The 23,541-nt window shown below is 40.2% G+C and overlaps 2 protein-coding genes across 3 annotated transcripts in view; one reads left to right on the top strand and one right to left on the bottom strand.

Annotated features, from left to right (window-relative positions):
- The window catches only part of lzts1 (leucine zipper, putative tumor suppressor 1), a 25,980-nt gene extending 4,559 nt beyond the window's left edge, over positions 1 to 21,421 (top strand). Inside the window, exons 1-9 of one of the 2 annotated variants that reach the window (XM_033618572.2) lie at positions 3,346 to 3,530; positions 5,053 to 5,394; positions 5,497 to 5,634; positions 8,048 to 8,210; positions 8,314 to 8,705; positions 8,818 to 8,991; positions 10,454 to 10,585; positions 13,810 to 14,004; positions 14,309 to 21,421. In XM_033618572.2, the coding sequence (XP_033474463.2) occupies positions 5,164 to 5,394; positions 5,497 to 5,634; positions 8,048 to 8,210; positions 8,314 to 8,705; positions 8,818 to 8,991; positions 10,454 to 10,585; positions 13,810 to 14,004; positions 14,309 to 14,857 (1,974 nt within the window). In that variant the 5' untranslated portion in view covers positions 3,346 to 3,530; positions 5,053 to 5,163 and the 3' untranslated portion in view covers positions 14,858 to 21,421. Of the gene's footprint in view, positions 1 to 3,345; positions 3,531 to 5,052; positions 5,395 to 5,496; positions 5,635 to 8,047; positions 8,211 to 8,313; positions 8,706 to 8,817; positions 8,992 to 10,453; positions 10,586 to 13,809; positions 14,005 to 14,308 lie in introns of those variants that run through there. The other variant, XM_033618573.2, reaches the window with a different exon arrangement.
- hspb11 (heat shock protein, alpha-crystallin-related, b11) lies at positions 20,236 to 23,541 on the bottom strand. The gene is made up of 5 exons (XM_033618899.2): positions 23,299 to 23,541; positions 23,049 to 23,155; positions 20,912 to 20,980; positions 20,774 to 20,817; positions 20,236 to 20,677 (listed from the first exon to the last, which is right to left on the bottom strand). The coding sequence occupies exons 1-5, from the start codon at positions 23,385 to 23,387 to the stop codon at positions 20,585 to 20,587; spliced, it is 402 nt and encodes a 133-aa protein (XP_033474790.1). The 5' UTR covers positions 23,388 to 23,541; the 3' UTR covers positions 20,236 to 20,584.

Below are 23,541 nucleotides of genomic sequence, written 5' to 3'. Positions count from 1 at the left end.
ATTTTCTAACAGCTCATGCTTTTGATATAGCTTATGCCGGCCCACATGTTGATGTTAAACATGGACGTTGTGGAAATGTCAATGTGATAGGATTTTTTTTTTTTTTTAAAGTTGCTCTACAGCGGTCGACTCCTCTTGTAAGTCTTTGATACCGGGCATCCCTGCCAGCACTTGAACACAACACGCTGTAAGCCTTTGCTAAACAAACTGCTTTCATCTGCATTATCTCACACTGATAAGCTAACTTTGACAGTAATATCAGCTGTGATGGATTAGATGCCTCGAGTCAGTTTTAAGTCTGCAGGATGCTGTGCTGACATCAGTCAAAAGGATTGGCTACCTGTAAAATATGACAAACATGTTTTTAAATAAAGAATAAGGGACTTTTGGAACATGAATAGGGTAATATTAGAAGGGAACTCCAATGAATTTACACATGAAGATCAGTTTACTCATCATGGGGAATACCAGGTGCATTCTGTGGCACTGGAGGGAGCATGCTAAAGTCAGGAAAAAAACCTGGTGATGTCATCAAGGTTAACTTAAGCTTTGAGACTATTGTTTAGCATATTTTAATTAGAAATCCTACAGGGATTGAGTTTAAAACACATGGGTATACTGGGCATGGAGCATTTAAAGCAGTGATACTCAACTGACAGCCCACTGGCCAAATCTGGCCCGCAACACGGTGCCAGATAGCCCGCCAACCATTTTCTAATATACAACGACAATAAATTGATCCACACTGGGATGTTTCCTTTTGTACTTTGAATGTAAATAAGGTGCCAGAGTGCATGAAATAGCATTTAAAATACAGCTTGTTTACCAAAAAAAAGTGCCAGGGGAGGACTTCCCAACAGAGGTTAATTATTTACATATTAATTATTAATGTTTGTTTATTAACCAGCCCCTGGCCTCCTGACATTTTGCAAAAGTGGCCCCCATGCAAAGCAAGTTGAGAATCCCTAGTTTAAAGAAAATATCACATTCAGCTGAATTGCTTAAAGTCATTTTAGAACATGACCAATATGGACTAAAAGTCAGGATTTCTCAGCCTATGCTGCTTCAATTTTGACCCCTAACAGACTTCCCTCACAAGTCCTGCAAGTTATATTAGCAGTAATTCAACCACAAGTTCCAAAAAACGTTATAGTAAATGGGTTAAAACTTGCACAAACAGAGGAGTGATCCTTTACAGGCTAAAAAGTATGTTACTGATGGCAAGTGTCTCACCAGGTTGGGCCTTCAAATGAAGAAATACTGTGTATGAAATTCTGTGAGCGCTTAAGACGGCACAATGAACAAAGACCCATAAGCTGTCTGAGACTGACCTAAAAAAACAGACACACTGAACTAGATAGATTACACATGCATCTGTTAGAAATTACCATATAGACAGTGAGAATTAAAGTGATGCCATCTGGCACCGTGGCAGTGTAGAGGTACAGTGAGAACAGAGGAGAGTTTCATGGTCATTGTGAGACAGGTATAAATCCTGGAGCTTTATAGCAGACTGCTGCCTTCCACTGGCTGTGGTAATGGATTGGCTATGCCCTCGGAGTGTGCGTCTATGTGTGTGTGTGTTTCTGCTTGAGTGTGTGGAGGTGGGGTGGGGTGTATTGTCAGCTGGTCTTGCGCGGGACAGGGCTTTGTGTCAGGCAGGTCAGCTGGGGCTCGAAAGCCAGGACGACACCCCCGCCCGTACACACAGACACACAACAAACGAGTGCGCACACTCTTTTGTGCAGACACAGAAAAAAACATGGAGCCAATCAGATATAATATTAGATAGATGCATGCATCCACACATGCTCATCCCCCCCCATCCCATCTCACCAAAGGTCTTAAATCACGCTGTCCACTCAAAAGCCGCAAGGTCAGATCATTTGTGCTGCTTATTAAAATTTGCAGTGATGGAGAAATGAAAGGAATTTTAAATCACTTCAATATTTGCAGCAAATAGAAGTGAAATTGACCGATTCTTTCTACCAAGTGAGTGGGAACATAAAAGTGATACAGGATGACCATTGTCCAGACAAACTGGCTCGGTGGGCTGAATGAGACTAATCGAGGAACAATGGCAGTCAGCTGAAAGGATGAGTGAGCGGTGCTGCTGAAAAAGATTATGGTAGATCTACAGAGATACTGTATATTGTTTCATTAGTGGGTCAAAAGTCTCTGTGAAAACACTTGATGGGGAAAACTTTCAGACAGTATGATGTAATATGATGTAAACTTTAGAGCTATTCTGTGTGCACATGTGAAAAGATCACGCAGCAGCAGCTTCCCATTAGTTCAGTTTTGACAAATAGATTTCTTTATTGATTTTCGTGCGATGATATCAATGAATCAGTAGTGTTCTATCAGTAGATGCGTGGTAAAGCTGTCTGTTTTCTTCACATTAAGAGAAAGTATACCTTTACTCGTGACAAAAATGGGGTGCAAGATTTACACTTGTTGTGTCAGCAGCAGAGCTTAGGGGCCATATCTCTTCTGTTGTTGTTGTTTGTTCATTTGGAACACAGTACCTTGTATATTTTCCTGTCGCGATGTGCGATTGTATTTCATCCACAAGGTGTTTTGTCAACAGTGTGTACTCTGTGGGATGCTGAACGCTCTGCTGCCTTTAGAGAGAGACTTGTACTCCAGCAATGAGACTGTGTGAAAGTGTGTGCTATTTGTGTAGACGTGTAAAAGGTGTGTGTGAGAGTGTGTCGGTGTGTGTGTATGTCTGAACAAACAGCATAAAGGCAGTATGGTGGTAAATCACTATAAAACTGAAGCTCTCCAGCCCTCTCATTGTGAGGACTAGTCATTTATTTAACACTCAAATATGGTCCTGGGCTGTTTGGGGAGAATACATCAACCGGCACACAAGAGTCCACACAAAGAGCGGCACACTTCAACAGACCAAGAGCGAAAAGAGAGAGGGCAAGCGCCTTTTTTTCTCCTTCACATGAAGTGTTGTTTGTTCAGGGTGGGTGCAGGGCACCGAGTGGGACGGATGGATGGAGGGAGGGAGGGACTGATGGAAGAAGGGAGGGAGAATGAATGGTTATTACACAGTAAGTCGATGCACAAACGGAGGGTGTCAGTGGGTGATAGTGGGGAGAAGAGGGGGGTACATGGGGGGGTGTAAAAGATCTTTTGTGAAAGCTGGGAGTTAATCACTTGAGCGGCACACGCCAGTTCTATGGGAGCACATGTCGTACACTGGCTCCCCTGGGGGGAGCGGGAGGTCCCAGAAAACACACCCCCTAACAGACACACACACACACACTGAGAAAGAGAGCAAAATTTACATGTCAGTTACAATGCAAAGCTCGGTACAGGCCGACTCGAAAGGCCCACCCCCTCCAGAGGACAGTTAGCAGACCCTCCTGGCCATGGTGAGAGTGTGAGGTTTGCATTTACTGTTGGTTCACTCAAGGGCATACACACACACATGTCTGCCTGTTCACTTTCTCCAGCACTGAATAGATGACTCTGCAGGGGCCTTGCTAGAGATGGATGCGTAGATTGACCTGGCAGTAAGTACAATCTATTGTTTCATTACTTCAGTCCCATGTCAGTGGAGGATGCTAATATCTGAGAGTGATAGTGAAGGCTGGAGTTTAGATTTAGTGGCAGACATCTAGGCACAGTAGAATAGAGGCAGTCATGTCAGATACTGTTTACATCAGTGGCACAGACTGGGGGATGGCTTTGCTTTGTTCTATTGCAGGTGCAAATTTAACATCATGGACCATTACTCAACATTTTCAGTGGGTTTACTTTCGAGAATATATTTCGAATTTCATCTTGACTGAAACAGAAAATCAAAACTGAAGACTTCCAACCGGTTATGTGATTCTTTCATGATTGGAAGTCCCTAATGCAATTTGGGATTTTCTTTTCTTTTTCTCTATGCACCTTAAATAGACAACTGTCAACTTTTTATTCTTCTGTGGAAAACCACTCAAACTTCCCCACTCTGTCTCACTTGCTGTCTGTCTCTGATGCTCCTATTATTCTCCTCATGATGAAACATCTATTTTGTACATGTCTCATTTTGCTTATCATTGTTTTCCGGGCGATGAAAAGTGACAGCCTTGATCAGCTCTCCCGCCTTCATTCGGCATTTTCCCCTTCAAGCATGCCCATCAAACACCTCAGTAAAATGACACTGACAGCTATGCGTATGCTTACAAACACAACCGTGCAGCCAATAATTATTGAGTAGCCTTGAGCCAAATGCAGTGTACACTAATATGTGACTTATGTCAGGCCATTAGTCCCCTGCTTTGTTCGTGTGGCTATTATGAAATGCTTAAAGGCTGAGGACCAGGTGGTTAGGGGAGTCCACAGGGCTGATCAGCCAGTATGGAGCCCTTTGCTACTAAGACACGTCTTTTCCCCTGTGGGTTGGAGATCAGGACTAGCAACATCTGGGGTCTGGTTGTCTTTAAAAGGGAGGTGGGGACAGTGAGCAGAGAGCATCACTTGTACCTCTATGGATAAATGTCCCTGCATTTAAAGTGAGAATGTTAACAACACAAATCCATCCATGTTCTGTGCTCTAATCTGATCTGTATTTCATAATCCCAGCCACATTATTAAAACTTGATATTTCTGTGTGGTCTGTCTAAACTGTGTTCAAGTACAATGGCAAATCCAAAATGTTTGTACAGTGTTATTCAGGTGACAGCACCAGCCAAGTGTTGAGTAGGCTGTAAGTAGCCTAATTGCCAGTTTGTTTTGAGGAAGGGCACCCAAAGGGTTATTTGTCAAATTCAACGGCCGAGCCATAAATCTAGATACACAAAGCCAGGCAGCGTGCCAAGAAAGACTGTTTTTCACTTTGTTTGTTTTGCAAATGCGAACACACCTGCTTCAACATTGCAAGCCTGGACTGAACAGGAAACAATAAAATTTAACAACACCAAAAAGGAAACCTGATAAGCATCACAAGAACTGTAACATTTTGTCATATCATGAAAAATACCTTCTATTTAAGGATCAACAGCTATGTTCTCTGTGTTTAATGTGCATTATCCCTGCCTTGTCTTGCAGATGGAGCCACTCACAGTACTTCTCTGGGGTCATGAATTGTGTCCTCCCCTCACCTTTGTGTAATCTGACCACCTGGATTTCAGCCCCACCCTCACCTATGCCTGCAGGACCATGGGTAGTGTCAGCAGCCTCGTCAACGGGAACAGCCTTAACAGCAAACACTGCAAGGCGTCTGAACATAGGTTAAGAAAGGGAACAAATTCTCATAGAAAGAGTGGAGGCTGCAGCCTTGACGAGCTACTGAGGTGCGGCTTCTCTCAGGGCTCCTCGTCCACCTCTCATCCCTCAAAAGGCCTGTCCCACTCCCGGTCAGGGCGGAGTGAAGATTTTTTTTACATCAAGGTATGTGTCGTCAAAACTATGGTTTGAATTCAAAAGAAACATATTGCACATATCATACACTGCAGCTGCAAAGCGTAAATTGCCTGCCCTATTCCACATAAGGTGAGCCATAAACCAAGGTCAGTGTACCACAGAGGAGGACCAATGGAAGATCATGCAGGAGGAAAGAACAGAGAAGGGGAATCAGATGGGCGACTGCAACCAAAACTGCTGCTCATGTCAGGAAAAATGACTGAGAGGGTGAGCCAAATGCCAGCTGTTTCTTCTCTCATGCTTTACCCAAAAGATAAGTTCAAGATTTTTGAGAAACAGTAGAACTGTAGCTGTAGTAGGGTTGGGCAATATGAAGAAAATCAAATATCATGATATTTCTGACCAAATATCTCGATATCGATATTGTGACGATATTGTAGGAATGACTGTAGGTGCTTTCACAAATTATTTACATGATGAGAAATTTGATAAATACTCACCAGTAATGTGGATATAATGACTAAGTGGGTAAAAGCAAGTAATAGAACAGCTAGAATGGTCTGGTAAGCTCAGAAAATGACATCACTTAAATGTAACACAGCCTTTAAAACCAGGAAAAGACAACACCTATGACATTACCATATCCAAAATCTAAGACGATTTCTCATCTCATATCCTAATATCAATATAATACATAGACTGTATAGAATAATGGATATCGCAATCATGACTTCAGCTATTGGGTTGTGGATTATCAGTTTGAAGCCCTAGTTTGGCATTTTGGTCACTGCCATCTTGGATTTTTGGAGCCAGAAGTAACCATATTTAGACAAGAGATAGTCCTTGTGCTAGCTGCTAGCTTGATTAGCACAGTGCATTTACAGCTATGGTTAACTGTAATTAAATGAATGCTAATGCTTATTTACACCAGCGAAAAACAGGATCGAAACCAATAAAACAAAGTGTAGGCCCTACTTACCAGAGAAACTGAATATCAGACACCATAGAGGGTCTTTAAGCTGCCTACAACCAAATCCTGGTGACCAAAACTATTAAACAACTTTTATTAACTTTTATGACCTGAAAACACACTGAAATAGCAACAGGTACGCCTACACTCTGTGAATCTGGGGTTACATCATTATTACATCACCGAACCAACGTTGTTGCCATGGTAGCAACTTGTCCTCGGCCATACCCCTTTGTGTGTAATGTATAACTTTAAGCCTTCATAGAATTTAAATGGGCGAGTGATATAAAAATTCACCCCCCATACAGTTGTCATGAATGTTGAAATTAGCTACAGAGACCAAAACCGTTTTTCTATCTGACTCTAAACATGTTTATTTCTGCTGTAAAGTTGGGCATTTTAGCATGGGTGTATATGGGGATTGACTCGCTTTTGGAGCCAGCCTCAAGTGGCTATTCAAGGAACTGCAGGTTTAAGCTCTTCCAAGTTGTTGTTGTTGCTGCTTGATATGATATTGATATTTTGCCCAACCCTACACTGGAGCCAGCAGATGGTGAGCATAACTTAGCATAAAGACAGGAAACGGGGGGAAACAGCCAGGCAGGGTCTGTGCACATGTCCCCTCATTCACTGAGATTCTTAGTTTGTACCCATTTTTTTGTAGCCTCATCAAATATTGCTTGTCTTGACCGTAACCGTTGCTATGGTTATTCGTACAACCATTAAGAAGTCATACTGCATAACTGCAACAGACTTTGAAAATTCCACAGTGAAGTTAAGAATAAAACATGCACAGCAGGTAGTGTAATTGGTAGCAGCCATTCCTCATAACCTGTGTTGAACCTTCCTAGCGTATTAATCACCCCCTACCCAGATTAATGACCTAAGACTGCCTTGATCCTCTCAGTGAAGTCAATTCTGTGACAAGAATACATAGGCAAACGGAGTCTCTTTCAATAGGTCTTTATTCCTCTGGGGCAAGAGGAGGAGAAAGGAGAGGAATAGGAAGCCGCTTTAAAATAAGCAGAGCAGAGAATAAGAGAGACAGCAGAGAGAGGTCGAGGGCCAAAGAGAGTTTGAGGGATAGAGAGAGAGAGAAAAAAATGAGGAAAGGCACCCAAGTCATGAAGTCAGTGTGAAGGAATGCTGAGCTCACAAGCTTTACCTCTTACACTTCAGCAGTAGCTCATATTATTAATATCACAGAGAAGGGCTATTCATCTCTGCTCAGACAGCACATAGGGGAGAGATGTGGGATGCAGAGGGGAGGAGATGAGGACAGAAAGGAGGGGAGGTATGGTACTACTTGTGACGTTCTTGGACAGCACAGATGGGGCATGTGGAGTATAAGTTCATCTTTGAAATGAGTTTTCTCTTTTATGACAGTCTGGTGAATTTTACTTGCAACCACTGCTGTGTGGCGTTTAATACTGCTAGCTTGTAGTGAAGCAATTCTGCACGCTTCAGTGGTTGTGTTTCTAATATGAAAAGACATGATTGGGAAAAAAAACTATCCCTTTCATTTTTACAGACTTCGAGCACGTGACAATATTTATCTCTGTGAAAGCCAGTCATTATGAGTTTTCAAGTTTTAGAATGTGACCCATCCTCGGCTCTTTGTATTCTCCATAACAGCTAAGAAAAGCCACTGAATATAAAAACAAAAATTGCAAAGAGCACCCCTGACTGTGTGTCATTTCACTCTTCTAGACCTCTGCTGAGAAGTCATTGGTCCGTTCTACTGCCTTCAAGCCTGTGATTCCCAGGAGTACATCCTCCTCAGACACAGGCCACAACAGCCTGGACCACATTCTTTGTCCTCCGGAGAAAGCAAGGAGTCCAGACATTAGACACAAGCAAGACACCTTCTCAGGTCTATTTTTATGCTATATCAATAAAGTATTGCCTTAGAATAATATTATTCAGGTTGAATGACAAACTCCGCTTGAATAAAATGTTGTCTCTTTTCCTTTCAGGAACTCTCTCTGACTCTGGACGCAACTCTATGTCTAGCCTGCCCACCCACAGCACCAGCGGCAGCCTAAGTGCTTCCACAGGCCCTGTCAGTCACAGTGATGGCACCTCAGCTCCCGCAAACAGCCTCAGCAAGGGAGTGCAACCCAATTTCCCTCCATGGGTCAATGGGAATAGCACTAACCTTGACTGTAGCTACAGGGCTGGTTTAAACAGCGAAGGGTTGGCATCAAAGGCTAATGGGGATGCTGGCTCCCCACTTTCTGCAGATGAGCCAAGCGCTCTCTCTGAAACTGCAGGTGGGATTCGGTCCCCCATTACTACAGATGAGTCACTGATTGAACGTTTGGAACAAAGGCTGATGGAGAGAGAGACTGAACTGCAGGAGCTACAGGTACCAAGCTGTCAGGCTACGCAAAAAAACAGTACATGCTCTTAATCAAGATCAGTAGTTAGACTGTAAGAGTGATAATTCTTTTACTAAGATGTCTTTTACCTTACAACAGGTGAGTTTTGAAGACAAGGAAGCAGACACCTGCCGGCTGTTTGAGGAAAGACAAAGGTACTGTGCTGATGAGATGGAGGGGCTGAAGCAGCGATGTTCCACAAAGCTACGGCAAGTGTCCCAAATGGCTGTAAAAACCCAACAAGCACTCCAACTGCAGGTCAGCCAGCTCCAGGTCAGCCATCCTCCTCTTTTTTTTCCAATTCCCTGCATTTCTAGTTCATCTTCATCCCACTGACACTTCACCCTTTCTAATGACTTAAAGGTACACTTTACCCACTAAATTAACATTTGTATATCAGTAACTGATCCTGTGTTATGTTGAATTCATGAGAAAAACTGTTTTTCTCGCATGCCTCCACAGTAAATAGAGTCCAAAAACAGAGACCATTTTTGATTAACTCAAGTAGAAGGGGTCTGCGTTTGACAAAAGCAAAACTCTATCTATCTATCTACACATCCGTTAACAAACTCTCTCGTGAAGCATGATCCCAACACATTCTCACTCCGACCTCATCTCATATTGATGTCTAGTCATGAACTTTTCACAGGAAATTTAACGTTTAGGAGTCTCTTTCAAAAGAAACGCACTATGTCGGTACAACACTGCGAATTGACATTTTTTTCCATCAACAACAAACACAGGCTACATGGTTGGGTTTAGGCAACAAATGGAAGTGGTTAGGTTTAGGCAGCAAAAGAACAGGGTTTGGCTGTAGAATCTTATGGGACGCAAACACCGCTCTCTTGGGTATAGGTTGGTGTTTGTTGGAACCATCCACCTGCCCCACTCGGACTTTCGCCGCCTTAACTTTCGCCCTTGTCCTGCCGCGTTTCCCCATCTTAAATCTATAACGGCAATCGGCCACGTATCATGCCGACGTCAAAAGATACCTTTTTTTCAATGGTTTCTGATGCCGCAAGTCACTGCCCAAGCATTATATTTTGACAACATTAGAGTGAGACCATGTTCCCCAGACTGACAGCCCTTATAATGGGCAACTAAACTTAAAGTGAAAATTACCTACACTCTCTTTAAAGCTAGACTCCATTGACAAAAACAGTAATTTTACCTCGCTGAACACGGGAGCTGCTGGTTATTGACTTGATCAGTTGATTGTATGTGTTATTGTGTGACTTTGGTGTTTTAAAGGGTTAGTTTCAATTCACCAGCAGCTCCTGTGTAATTAAATTTCACTTTTAGTTTAGTTCTCCATTGCAGAGGGCTGTCAGTTTGGGGAGTACTGAGCATATGATTCAATAAATGAGATCAGGATTAGACTGTACGAGTTGTGTGAGAGTTTAAAAACAGATAATTTGATGTAGTTTTGCTGTTGTTTAACATGGATCCTATGACTTCAATTCATTAACAATTTTATCAATTTTTGCATTCTTTGTTCACATGGAGGCATGCAAGACAAACACATATTTCTTTACAAATTCAGTGTAACAGAGGGTAAGTAATTCATATACCTATATAACTATATAACCTATATAATAGTCATTTGGGAGGTGAAGTATTCCTTTAAGAGACAAAATTTTACCTTCATTGCATTTAAGATAGGAAGCATTCACAGAAGCCAAGAAATAACACACTGTGCCTAAATGATTGAAATGAGAAATAAACTCTTGTACAGGCAGAGAAGGAGAGGCTTCAGGACGATGTCTCAAACCTTACCCGAGAAAAGGATCTTGTTGAGCTCAGGCTGCGGTCTTACGCGACAGAGAGTTCACAACTCGCTCCGACACTTGAGGAAACTCAATGGGAGGTGAGTCATGAGTCATATGTGTGATATTAGTTGGGTTTGAAACCTTGTAGCATACAGTGCAATGTGGTATGACCTTGATGGCTGCTGCTGAGATGTGGGAACATAATGTTCCTCTATCACTAAAGCTGCCATTATGCATTCTGTTTAATAAGACATCCACTGTGAAAGAGTCAGAGATGTCAACTTTTCCATTTAAATTTCCCTCTGTAGTTCACAATGTTGCCTTTAGCATCAGGAGCTTTTTTACTTTTTTGTTAACCTACTTTTGTTACGTTTAATGTGAAAGGGACAACTCAAAGTGATAAGCCCACAGAGAACTTTTACCAACTCTGCCGCTCTTCTTAACTCAAGGGAGCTTTTTTAGCATCTTTCAACTCATTGTTTTGATCTTTATGGCCTGCAACGGTACTCTTTCGATTCAGTTTTATTACTCTTACCTGACCTGTTTCCAGCAGTTGTCAGCAAACAAGCCCTGATAAACCAACTGTACGCTCCTTGCCAAACACCAGTGGGCAGACAAACAAAGGTAGTGACTAGCTGGAGAACATAGTGGACCTGTAGCAGATAAAGAGACAGACATTTCCCGCAGGATTTGGTGGAGAACAAAACAGAGATAAAAGGGAACCTTTGTGACCTAAACACATTGGACATGGAGCAAACGCCTCACATAAGTGGAGAGTGTTTTTTTTACCTGCTACACAGACTCCAGTTGCTGCCAACTTCACTTCTTGCCAAGTGATAGAGCAGTTGTTTATACAGGGTTTGTAAGCATAGGCTTTATTAATGTGAAATGTAAAAACACACAAGGTTGCTCTGCTGCTTCGCATTACCTCTAGTATAATGAGGTAATTATTTTAAGCATTTTTGACAGATTGTTCTTGTTCTATACACAGTTCTCTGTAGTTCTCACCTGTTGGAGGGCCGCAGAGCTGTGCACAGAGACAAAATAGACCAGCCTCGTAAAAATAGAGAAGTGCTACAGCTACAGTTGATCATAACAGACACACTGCTGTGGGTATGCTGCAGCAGGTGTGTCACATGTGTCTCCCACGTATTTTGGCTGTTACATTTGCCTCATGGCCAGGAATATGATTTCAAATAAATGCGTTGCTCTGTGTCTGCTAAAAGTAAATCATGGATGTATGAGGAGAACTGAATACCACCTTAAAGGACCCTGTTAATACCTGTGAAAGTTGCTCACTGGTGAATGAAGCCAAAAAAAGTTTGACTTCCGCATATAAAACTAACTGGATCTTCCGCATCTGTGGGCCCATACAGAAAGCACACTAGCATTTCCTTTAACCTTGCCTCTTGACAGCTCGGCCTTGAGCTCGCTCACATGAGTGACAGAGGGTAAATAACTCTGGATTCAGCTTTTAGTGAATTTATAACTTTTAGGACATAAGTAAAGGTTAAATAAAGGTTATTTCAGTGAACATACAGTACTGGGAAATTTCCGCTTATTTACAGACATCTCTTTCACAATGGTAGTCTATGGGAAAAAGTCTTTTTGGGCTCAATGGCGTCATGTGATGCAACCAGAAGTTGTAACTAGACGGTTTGGCCAATTGTTTGCTAACACTTTTTCCAACAACTATGTATACGATGATAACACGTCAATTTTGTGTTAGCCGTTTGCACTGCTCAGCTAAACTGTTGCAGTCATTTAAATCTTCAGCTTACTTTTGGCAGGAGGTGAAAATGTGTTCCCCATGCAAAATACTGCCACATGCTATTTAATAAAGGAACACAATTTAATTATATTTAATGTGCATTACAATTACTCAGCAGACTTTTATGACACTGTGCATATAAACAAATTAAACACGTTGTTGCTGTCATAATGGGAAATGCATAAAATCCATAACTGTACAAATGTACATGAAGTCTTGAATATTATTTTTGAGATCAAATTTTTCTTTTATTTTTATACAACAATAGCGTAATAAGGGGGGGTTATGTGCACAAAAAGTTACATATAGCATTGGCTCTCATAGAAAATGAAAAAGAAACCAACAGGAAATACGAAGAAGTTCAAGAGCCAAAGGAGACTGAAAAGAAAGTCTGCGCTACAGTTCTGTCAGAAGTTCGATTCTGTCAAGCATGATGCAGAAAAATATCAATCCCATCAATGCTGAATTATACATACAATGTACACATACACATAAATACAAACATGCACGCATCTACACATATGCGCATACCTACACATGTGCACATAGGTACACAGATATAGAGATACACAGATGCGCACATACATACATACATACATACACACACAGATCCCCACCTCCTCAACCCCTCAACCCTTCCTATCTTCCCCCCCAGATCCCGCCAACCACCATAAGAACAGAAATTATATATACATACATACACTCACACATACATACACACATATACACATACATATATATACACATATATACATATATATATACATACATACACACATATACGCATATATACATACACATACATACATACATATATACACATACACATAATAAAATAAAAAAATAAAATATAAATAAATAACTAAAAATAAATCAAAAGGCATCTTATCTATAAGATAAGTAAACTAACTTTATGAAATAGAGCTCCTCACTAGGTCTAATATGTGATTCCAATTCTCTATTGTCTGATATTTGGCACCATTAAATCTTGCCGTAGAGCGTTCCATTGATACAATGTCTACAACTGACTGTTTCCACTGATTAAAAGAAAGAGAATGAGGAGGCTGCCATCTAAGTGCTAACATTTTTTTTTGCAGCTGTGCTTCCTACCAGCCAGAAATGTCTTTGGACTACATTTAAACTTAAAACATCATCATCATTAAGGAGCATCAGTTTTGGGCAACAAGGAATATTGGTTTGTAATACTTTGGAGAGGTACTTAGCAATCTGTTCCCAGAAATATTTAACTGGAGGACACTCCCACATCATGTGCAAAAAAGAACCTGATATATTTAGAGAGCATAATAAGCAATTTGGCGAAATCGTTAGTTTCATTTTGTAACGTTTTTGGGGAGGTAGATAAGTTTTATGGATAAAATTAAAATGAATCATCTGATGATTTGGATTACGAGATGCCAGACTTGAACATTATTAACAGTATTAAGGTATCCCACCGGTTGATTTTTCCTTTAACTTCCAGTGCAAGGTACATATCACACAAGTTATTACTCTTACTGGCTCATCTTCATAATTGTATCTTTTGAAATGTAGGTGTGCCAAAAGACAGGGGAGATCTCACTGTTGAAGCAGCAACTGAGAGACTGCCAGGCAGACGTCAGCCACAAGCTGAACGAGATAGTCAGCCTCAGGACGTCACTGAAGGAGAACACAGCAAAGATGGAGATGCTCGAGAGACAGAATAAAGACCACAAGGACAAACTTCACTCCCGCACCATAGAGGTTGAGGTTAGACTGTTCATGATTCAATGGCAATTCATTCCACCACTGCAATACGGACGTGTGAATAAAATGCCCACACATTGCTTATTAAATGAAAGCACTTTGAGTTAGGAAGGATACCTGCTATTATGTGCTACACTCAACTGTGACCTTCAGACTGTTTTCACTGTCCGTGTTTTAGCAGACTTATATAATCACAGTCTTAATAAGTGAGCTTATGTGACACTTCATATGATTGCACCTGTAATATCAGTCAAAACATTCCTCTTAATTGCTGCCTTTGTCTGCATATTTTCCATTTTCAATGCAGGTTTGCCAAAATGAACTCCAGCGCAAGAAGAATGAGGCTGATTTGCTGAGAGAGAAGGTGGGCAAACTGGAGACAGACATTCAGGGAATGAAACAGGATCTGGCTATGGCCAAAGAGCGGAGGCTGCAGCACAGTTTGCAACTTGAGGCCCATGCCCAGACTGAGGCCTTGGGAAGGCTAATCCAAGGCTCAGACTCCCTCGCCCAGGGCCAGGCGGAGGAGAACAGTGGACACATCACCACAGAATCACTCCAGAGAGAAGTGGATAGACTGAAGCGGCAGCTCGGGGAGGAGAAGGAGGCACAGGAGAGGCTGACTAACAGCTTTGAGCAAGAGAGGCAAACATGGAACAAGGAGAAAGACAGGGTCATCAGGTACCAGAAGCAGCTCCAGATCAATTACTTGCAGGTGCACAAGAAGAACCAGGACCTGGAGAGGATCCTAAAGGAGCTGACCGCTGAACTGGAGAGCCGGACAGAGCTTGGCATGGACATCACATACACCTCAGGGTTACAAACATATGATGACATTATTGCCACAGAGATTTGATGGGAGCACTCACACACGTTCAGCAAAAGTGAACTCGGCACTTGACTATTTTTTCACCACAGATATTTATGATACTATAACAGCTGGAGAGCAGTGTTTTACAAGGGTTATTTAATAGAGCAATCTAGGATATCTTAGTCACACAAAAAATATAACATTAAAAAAGGCTTTTTGTGATGACACTGTTAGTACTTGTTTAAAACTAAATGCTAAGTTATTTAATGCTCAAATGAGAATTTTATTTTATTATTATTATTATTTTATTTCATTTTTTACCATGCTGTCTAACAGGACCACTCATAGTTCAACTTGTGCACAATATTGTAGTTTAAACGCCATTTATTACTTGTTGGTTGACAGCTGATTTATCTATTTCATGATTAATGTCTGATGGTAACACATGATAAGCATGATAGTGGCTTAACATCTGTCCCTTCCAGCATGGCAACTGACAGTGATGTATCATCTGTTGTGAGTCTGGGTTCCTGAACCTTATTAGACTTTGCCTTGCGTATCCACGTTACTGTATGCTCCTGCACTCTTCACTCATAGAGGGTTTGTGCATGGAAAACGGTTTGTAACCATTTGATGAGTCATTTAAAACAATACACAGGTCTTACGATGTAAATATTTATTATATCCACACCACTGTAAAAAGTGTTTTGCACTTCAAAATACATGTTAAAACCATTTGAAGCTGTCATGCATTTTCATCCTTAAAGGGGAACTTCTGTATTTTACAACATGAGCCCTATTTTCTCATGTTTTTGTGTTTGATAGGAACAATACTTTTGGAAATTGGTCCACCATGAAGGAAGACTGTGGCAGCCCTGAAACACACTGCGGTGTAATCTTTGGGGCAATAGTGTACCAGGAATGTGTGTCTACTCAAAGTGCTTTTTGCCACTGACAGGCTCAGATTGTTATTATAAGTGTCAGATGAAAAACTAAAATGTTTTTCTTTCCCTTTTGCTTGTTCCGGATTGTTGTTATGGTCTTCCTGTAACAACCCAACATGTAAGACTTCAGAAAGAGACTTCTCTTTTACACTCAATAACAAACAGACTGGATCAAGGGAAAGGTAAAGAAAAATGATTATTTCTTTGTCAGACATTTGTAATAACATTTGGAGCCTGTCAGAAGCAAAAACAATCACGTTACGTGGATGTACAATGACATTGCACTATTACCCTGAAGAAAATTCAATTCAGATATATTTTTTATGCACAATACTTAAGTTAATATATTAAGCTAATACATCTGTATGTTTCTTGTCATTTTCTGGATCTAGTCAAACTCAAACTTTCTGTTTCTGACAACATTTCAGTGAATCAGTAAATCATCTTGCAAGTGTCACTGCATGTGTCACTCCAGGTTTCATTCACTGTAAAATCTGACAAGTTTATCTTACCCAAAAAAACAATCTAGCCAAATGGTTTGAAAAGGGTTTAAGTAAAGAGTTAAAGTAAATATAACTCTTAGTCTTAAGTTATTTTTTCCTTTGTAAGTATCAAAAGTATTACAAGGTAAATAAAACTAAGGACTAATAGTTTTGTTTACTTGCCTCAAGGTAATCAGTTTCCTAGATTTTTAAATACGATCAACTTGTCAGCTTTTAATAACTCAATAATTCAATAACTCACTGAACAGATAAATAATTGATTTATAAATCTAGTTTATTTTAGTTCAGACTGACTGTTTTGATGACTTCTTACGTTTGTAAACCAGTTATCTAATTTAATTGTCCAAGGCTCCATCTACAAACTTGAGCAAGCCTATGAACACTTTGATGAGTTGATGTGTCACTGCATTGTCTGCGTATGCATGAAACCTCCTAAAGCCAACCTAATGCCTGAATCCTGATACAGAAATGCACAAATACAGTATATACTAGAGAGCACCTCTGACAGATACCAAGGGCAAATGCTAATTTTGGGATTCACTTTGTGCTCTGTGTGTGTTTAGAGAGTGAGAGGGAGATTAAACGGGGCTGAACAGAATGCAATAAAAGCAAATATTTTTACAGAACAACAAAGGGAAAAAAGGGTGATCTCCTGGTAATGTCTATCTCTCTCCCTACATTGTTCATTTAACTTCGTGAGAGTTCGTTGGCACCGTTCCACTTGGAGACAAACAATCCTTCCTAGCAGCAGCCCCTATTCCACTTCCCACAAGGGCAAAGTAGTTTGTGAAGCAAAAAGTTTAACTACTACACCCACTCGATACTCAGGGGCTCACATAGACTATCAGGCAGAAATAGATGCACACTGCGCTGGTCAAGAATGTGTGGCAATCTCTGTAATGAGGCTGCTGCTTGAGATTGCTCAGCTACCCACCATTACATTACATTACCACAGCAGGTCAGGAGAGATTTGGAGGCAGACAGACTAAGTGGAACTAAGGTGAGGAGCTGTAACCAGTGGCACTCAAACTCAAAAGTCTGATAAGTGTTTCACAGCCCTTAGTCTGGTCCTTAGCACAGAGAAGTGGTCAGATAGGGAAGCAGCAAAAGGACGGTTGATAGTGCAGCTATATGGCACTGGTGAAACTTTCAATGTAATTCAATGTACAGAATCAATCTCTTGTACACCTTGGGCAAAAAAAGCCTCAGTGAAACAGACAGTATGCTGGAATTGAATTGGAAATCAGCGACAACAAACAAGTCAAGGTGCAAACAAGGGTAATTTAAAAAGCAGCAAATGTTTGTCATTTGTGCATCAGCGCTTGTTCGAACACCTTTGCTAATTTGCTTTGCTGTATTCTGAAAACCTGTTCATCTAAAAAAAAAAAACAGAAGAAAGAAAAAAGTGCATTTTACCTCTCCCTCAGCAAATACATTTGCTTGCTGGGGCTCTTTTTGCCAGAAGACGGAGAGTGGATTCATCTGTGTTCAACAAACATATTATTGGAACAATCTGTATAATGTTTGCTTTTAATGATTACTAAATGTGTCCTTTAATGTTCTCAGGGTGTCTAAAGATATAACCAAGTAAATTTAAGACATTTTAAGACCTATTAATACCAGCTTATTTGAGATGATAAGACGATTTAAGACTTTTAAGAAAACTTAATTTAAGATATTTTAAGACTTTTTGAGGACCTGTACACACCCTGGTACTTGAAAGGTGCATGGGTGAATACTTTTGATTAAGAACACCCACGGATGTAGGTTTCGTTTCAACATTTGGGGGACACATATGAAATGTCTGCCAGAAAATTTTAAGTCAAACACTTAATTTTCTGCATTCATGTTTATGCACACATTTCTGCAATTTTTGCATCAGTTTATGGTATAAATGTCTTTACTTTTGTCAAAACTAAAGTCCTCTGCTACTTGAAAGTTTTTATTGGGGGGGACAAATGCACGTGCTCTAAATACTGAGGGGTATGTGTCCCCTGCGTCCACCATGAAATCTACTCCTATGCGTAAACCATACTGCAATGGATAAAACTGCAACTATAAATGCACAGAGGTATTAGACTTTGAAAAAAAAAGCTTGTCAAACTACTCATTACTATTTAGTGCACAACTTCACAAGCAAATGCTGGATTTATAAATAAATATGAATGCCGTTGATATATATTCAAAGCTGTCTTCAACTGCGCTCTTTGTCAATCCCTCATTATCATTCTCCATTCCTCTTGGACTTAAATAATGAGAAGATTGTTTTCCTCTCCCGCCTAATCATCTAATTTCGGCCTTTATAGTGTTTCCTTCCTCACACAGCAGCTCTTTCCAGCTCATCTTCTGTCATTACTAAACTGATTGGACCAAATCAAAACTGAAATCAAATTAAGGCCCATTGTCAGTGCGCGTGGTTCTGTCACTGACATGAAAGGAGGACCACACAGAAGAGATAACAAGAAATTCAAAGTCGCTGGTTTGACATGAAAGAAAACAACAGAGCTGACTGGATGAAGGGATTTCTTACTCGAAATATTCATATAAGACATCACCTATTTAGGTGATTGTACACCACAAACATAAAAATCCTTGCGGCAATGTTCCCTTTTATGTAAAAAAGTATGCAACCATTTCTAATGGGCTTTACCAGCAGAATAGTTTGAAGTAGGATTTCAATGGCACATTACGGCAGTTGTAAGTATTACATTCTGGCTTTCAGTATTTATCTTTTTGATAAAATCTACCATTTTCAATTAGGGCGTGCAGTGGCAGAGAGGTTTTTGGGGAAGGTTGTGATATACATCTCTTTGTAAGGACTCAGCTGAACATACAGAGTTCTGGTCGAGCAGATGTCTCAGTGCGATTGGACAGCAGTTAGGCAGCCGTCAGAAGACACTGGGTGATAATTTAGCCCTGGCCTGCAGTGACATGATAATAATGCACTCATATCCTGCTGTGATTCTCCTGATCGGCTGACAGTCAAGCACAAAAGAGCCCGAATTCATTAGTAATGGGGAGGCAGATTTGCAAACCTGTTCAAAATACAAAAAAGGCATCACTGCTTACGTATTCACAGCAAACCAATGTAATAAATTCACAATCTGAACTAGTGCGGAAAAAATATATAATTGTACTCCTATGAAATGGGAGCTTGCACTTCATTTGATGGCCGACCCTCACCTCTAACATTATAATAAATATTCCATAGCAGTAAATAATAGATGAGTCAATAGCACTGTATCAGTTTCTACCTTGCCCTCATTACTCATTACACACTCATACTCAAATGTGCTATATCCCAGCCATACCCCTAAGCAATTAGTTGCTCTAAAATATCAGGGGGCTAGTTATTCAGGCATGTATTTCATATTTTTATTGGTTTATTCGGAGCACTGCATGCAGACCAGGCTACAGCAAACACAGCCTCAGCAAATCCCCAAGCTCCTCTGCAGTCAGCAAAGTAATTGGGGAGGGAGTCCCAAAGGGTCCTCGCACACTGCTGAACCCTCTGCTACCGACAAGTTGAAATGGCAATGGAGGTAGATAGGAGTCAGTGTTTGTGTGCGGGTGTGTGTATGTGGAGGATATAAGTGCAGGAGGTGGCTTGAGTACTTTTGTGTGAATAGGCCCGCAGTCTTTGGAGACTCGCTGGTTGGCTGGGAAACCATCTGGTTCCCCTTCCCCCCAGCTGCATTGCCCATGGTTCCCCATTTCTATGGGGATGTCAAATTCTGCTCATGGGGAGGCTGTCAGGATGCCAATTTAAGCCCCCACTGCTTAAAATTAGTTAATTAACTCTATCTCTCACACAGAGAGAAACTTCCTTTGTAAGTATTTCTACCATTCATCACAATCCAACTCGTTTATTCTAAAGCTTTGCCAGCTATCAGCTTGTGAAATTAGCAAGGAGCAGTTGAATGCGGGATAAAAAGGCCCATGTGTGAATCCATAACATTAAATAAGCACACACATAGAGAATGGGTTTAAGCTTTATTTCGGAATTGGAGGCCAGATTTTAAAATGCACTTCAGCTTGCCATTGTATGCTTTGTCTGCAAATACAACTTCACTGATTAAGGTGATTAAATAAATGTTAGACATGCATTCATTGATTTTCCAAATCAATGTTCCTCACATATTCATGGAATATGCTTATCAGATTCCCAGTTACTGTTAAAGCTGTCTGCCACCAGGGACAAGATGTGTTTAAAAACAGACGGAGCCTATAATGAGATCTAGTTATTTTTACAATGGTCAAATAATGTCATAAACATATATACAAAAAATACATCACAAGGCTTTTATTCACAACAATCGAGTGTGTCAATTTTGTACACTAACTCTGTGCACAGAGACAAAGTGATCATATCCTGAGGTGATGATAAAACGAAGGTGAGTTGCACTGCCTCCATTTAGCTGAAAGATATAAAAAGATAAAGACAAGTAGTTGTTTTACTTGTTAATTATACGCATTCATATGTTTTACTTAATAATATTTTAATTTCAACTCACCGAAATTGCATTTGACTGAAGACATCCCTCTGTATGTTCAAATTCTACAAGACAATCAGCTTGTTAATCGCAATTTTTGATTCTTCGGCATTTAAACCAAATGTGCAAACAGATACCATAGATGGATGTTTCTCTTACCTTTCTCTGTGACAGACTCAAACTGAGAAGCATTTTCTGAGGTGTTTTTCTCTATCTTTAGATGCCTGACTGCAAAAGACAGAAAACACAACCAGATATCTATTAAAATGTTTAAAGGAACCACAAACTAAGTACATTTTCTTTGCAGATAATATATAATCTTGTGCTGCTAGAAAAACTGTGAACATTTTGGTCTGTCACTAATGCCTTGGAGCAATTTATTTTGGCAATGAGCATGTTAAATGTGGTAAAATGTGGTTAAATTGCATGTGTAAATTACACTTTATGCTACGCTACCAGCATGGCTCAATGGATGGTCCACCACTTAAGTACAGACTCAAATATCTCAACAACTGTTGGAAGGATTGCAAAAAAATGTTCTATAGACATACATGGCTCACCAATGATGTATCCTAACGACTTGGGTCACACCTGTCTTACTTTTTTTCTAGCACTGCCATGAGGTTGACATTTGTGATTTTGAATAAAAATGTCTCAACATTTGTTGAATAGATTGCCATGACATTTGCTACGCACAACCAAGATCCCTTCAGGGTGATCTGTAATCACTTGGGTAATCCGGTTTCTATCTAGTGCCACCATCAGGTCAAAATTCCAATTTGTCCAATGCTGTGGTTTAAGAGCAAATACCTGCAAATCTAATGACGTTCCCATCAGCCTCAGTTGTACTTTGTGTGATTGCTGCTCAACATGCTAAAGTAAGATGAACATATTACAGTATAAACATCATACCTGCAGCATGATCGCATTGTCATTATGAGCTTGTTAGCATGCTGACATCAGCTTTTGGCTCAAACAACAGCCTAAATGTGCTGGTAGCATGGCTAACAAGACTCTTGTGGTGTCTTCTTTTAATGTACATCTATTTCAATAAGGTTTTTCCTCCTTACAGCGACCATACAATCAGTCCAATATCTTCCATATCAATATGCAATTTAATTAACATATGTGATCAAAGAGTTTGAGGAATAGGCAAAATAAATTCTGTGTTTCTCACCTGGTCATAATATAAAACATAGACCCCTTTACTTGTGATTACAAACACTACTGATTTTTAAAAAAAAAAAAAAAAAAAAAAAAAGGGGACTTAAAAAGTCACAGAGTACTTTGTCTTAAGTTAATCTTAGCAAAAGATCATACAGAGTAAAATGGTGGTGAGTTGACAGCTGATCATACATGTATATGCCCTTCAGTTTTAGGATGTGTTAGACTGTATGTGTTCATTTATTATATTGTGTTTAGCTTCTGTCCTGTTAATTTATGGGGAAAAACGGACATTGTCATGTACTGTAGGTCAAATACCTGCGGGAGTGTCCATACTTAAATAATCCAGCTGTTAATAATGTAATATTGTATGGTGACTTAAGTATAGCTAGGGGTGGGGGAAAAAATCAATGAAGCATAGTATTGCGATATTTTTGCGTGGCAGTATCTGGCAGATACACAGATGCCACGTATCGATTTTTTAAGATGTAAATTATCAACATTACAATAACAAATTCAACTTTTGATAGCCTACTAGAATAATAAAATCAATTGCTTTTTCAGTCCACTAGATACAATTTATTGCAATAAAAAATGATAGAAGTGAAATGAAAAGACTGAAAACTTCAGATAAAACAAATGTCAACAAAGTTTCTTCCTTTGGGGACATAATTTGCAGATAAAAACAGGTAATAAATCCCAATATATTATCACAATACTCACCATATATTGCAACACATTTAAATCGCAGTCATATTGAAATGTGATTGTTGGGCCTCTGGTGATTGTCAAACCTAGTATCAGCACATACAATAACTATTGACAATAACAGATTTTATATCTTTATACAGTTTTAGTATTATCGAAATGAGTGGGTATATGTACAAGCTTTTATTAGTTTGTTTATAGAGGAAAATAACCCGTGTTTACAGTATGCCATGAGGATCGTCAAAGCAGTTTTTGGCTGGCTGTTTTCAGTATATTCACCTATCAGTCAAAAAGCCATTGGAATATACTGTATGAGAGAGTACACCCAATTCCTCCTTAGGAACCTGCCCACCTACCTAGTAGTAAACCCACCTCATCAACGACCACTACACTATGGTGTATAATACTACCCTAGCATCCATACCATTATAGCTGTCCACTGTCACAGCAGAAATGTTCGTGGGATCAGCAAAGCGGATGATGAACTCTTGAGGAAACATCCCGGTGGACATCCAAAACGTGTTAGTGTGACTGGGTGAAAGGGACAAACATCAGGTGTTAACGCTACACTGCAGCACAAAATACAGCGTACATCTGGCATTAACTTTCACATGGAAACTTTAGGTTGACAAAGCTATTGGCGTTATTTCAGCAACAACTAAGCTAGGACTCACCCATCAGTGATGTTTTCTGGTGGGTGATTCTCATCGCTGGACGAAGCAACGACAACTTTTGCACCCAAAGAACTTAGAGAGTCAATCATCTTCAGAGACGCAAATAAAAGTAGTTTCCACAATAATACACACCAGTGTTGTGTTTAGGAGGACGCGTTTTGAGAAGTCGACAACTACAGCAAGCTAACCCAGCTAACGCTACTGCCGTTGCCAAGCCAACCGCTGCGTCGCAATATATATACG

This window comes from Epinephelus lanceolatus, chromosome 9 (genome assembly GCF_041903045.1).
Source record: "Epinephelus lanceolatus isolate andai-2023 chromosome 9, ASM4190304v1, whole genome shotgun sequence".
NCBI lineage: Eukaryota > Metazoa > Chordata > Actinopteri > Perciformes > Serranidae > Epinephelus > Epinephelus lanceolatus.
This window is presented reverse-complemented; position numbering and strand designations above follow the sequence as displayed.

Bases quoted from the DNA above. Each gene is read 5' to 3' on its own strand.
- hspb11 (XM_033618899.2), bottom strand. From the start codon at position 23,387: ATGATTGACTCTCTAAGTTCTTTGGGTGCAAAAGTTGTCGTTGCTTCG. The intron at 23,156-23,298 runs GTGAGTCCTAGC...CCTTTCACCCAG, and splicing joins CCAGAAAACATCACTGATGG to TCACACTAACACGTTTTGGA. The intron at 20,678-20,773 runs GTGAGTTGAAAT...TATATCTTTCAG, and splicing joins TTCAGTCAAATGCAATTTCG to CTAAATGGAGGCAGTGCAAC.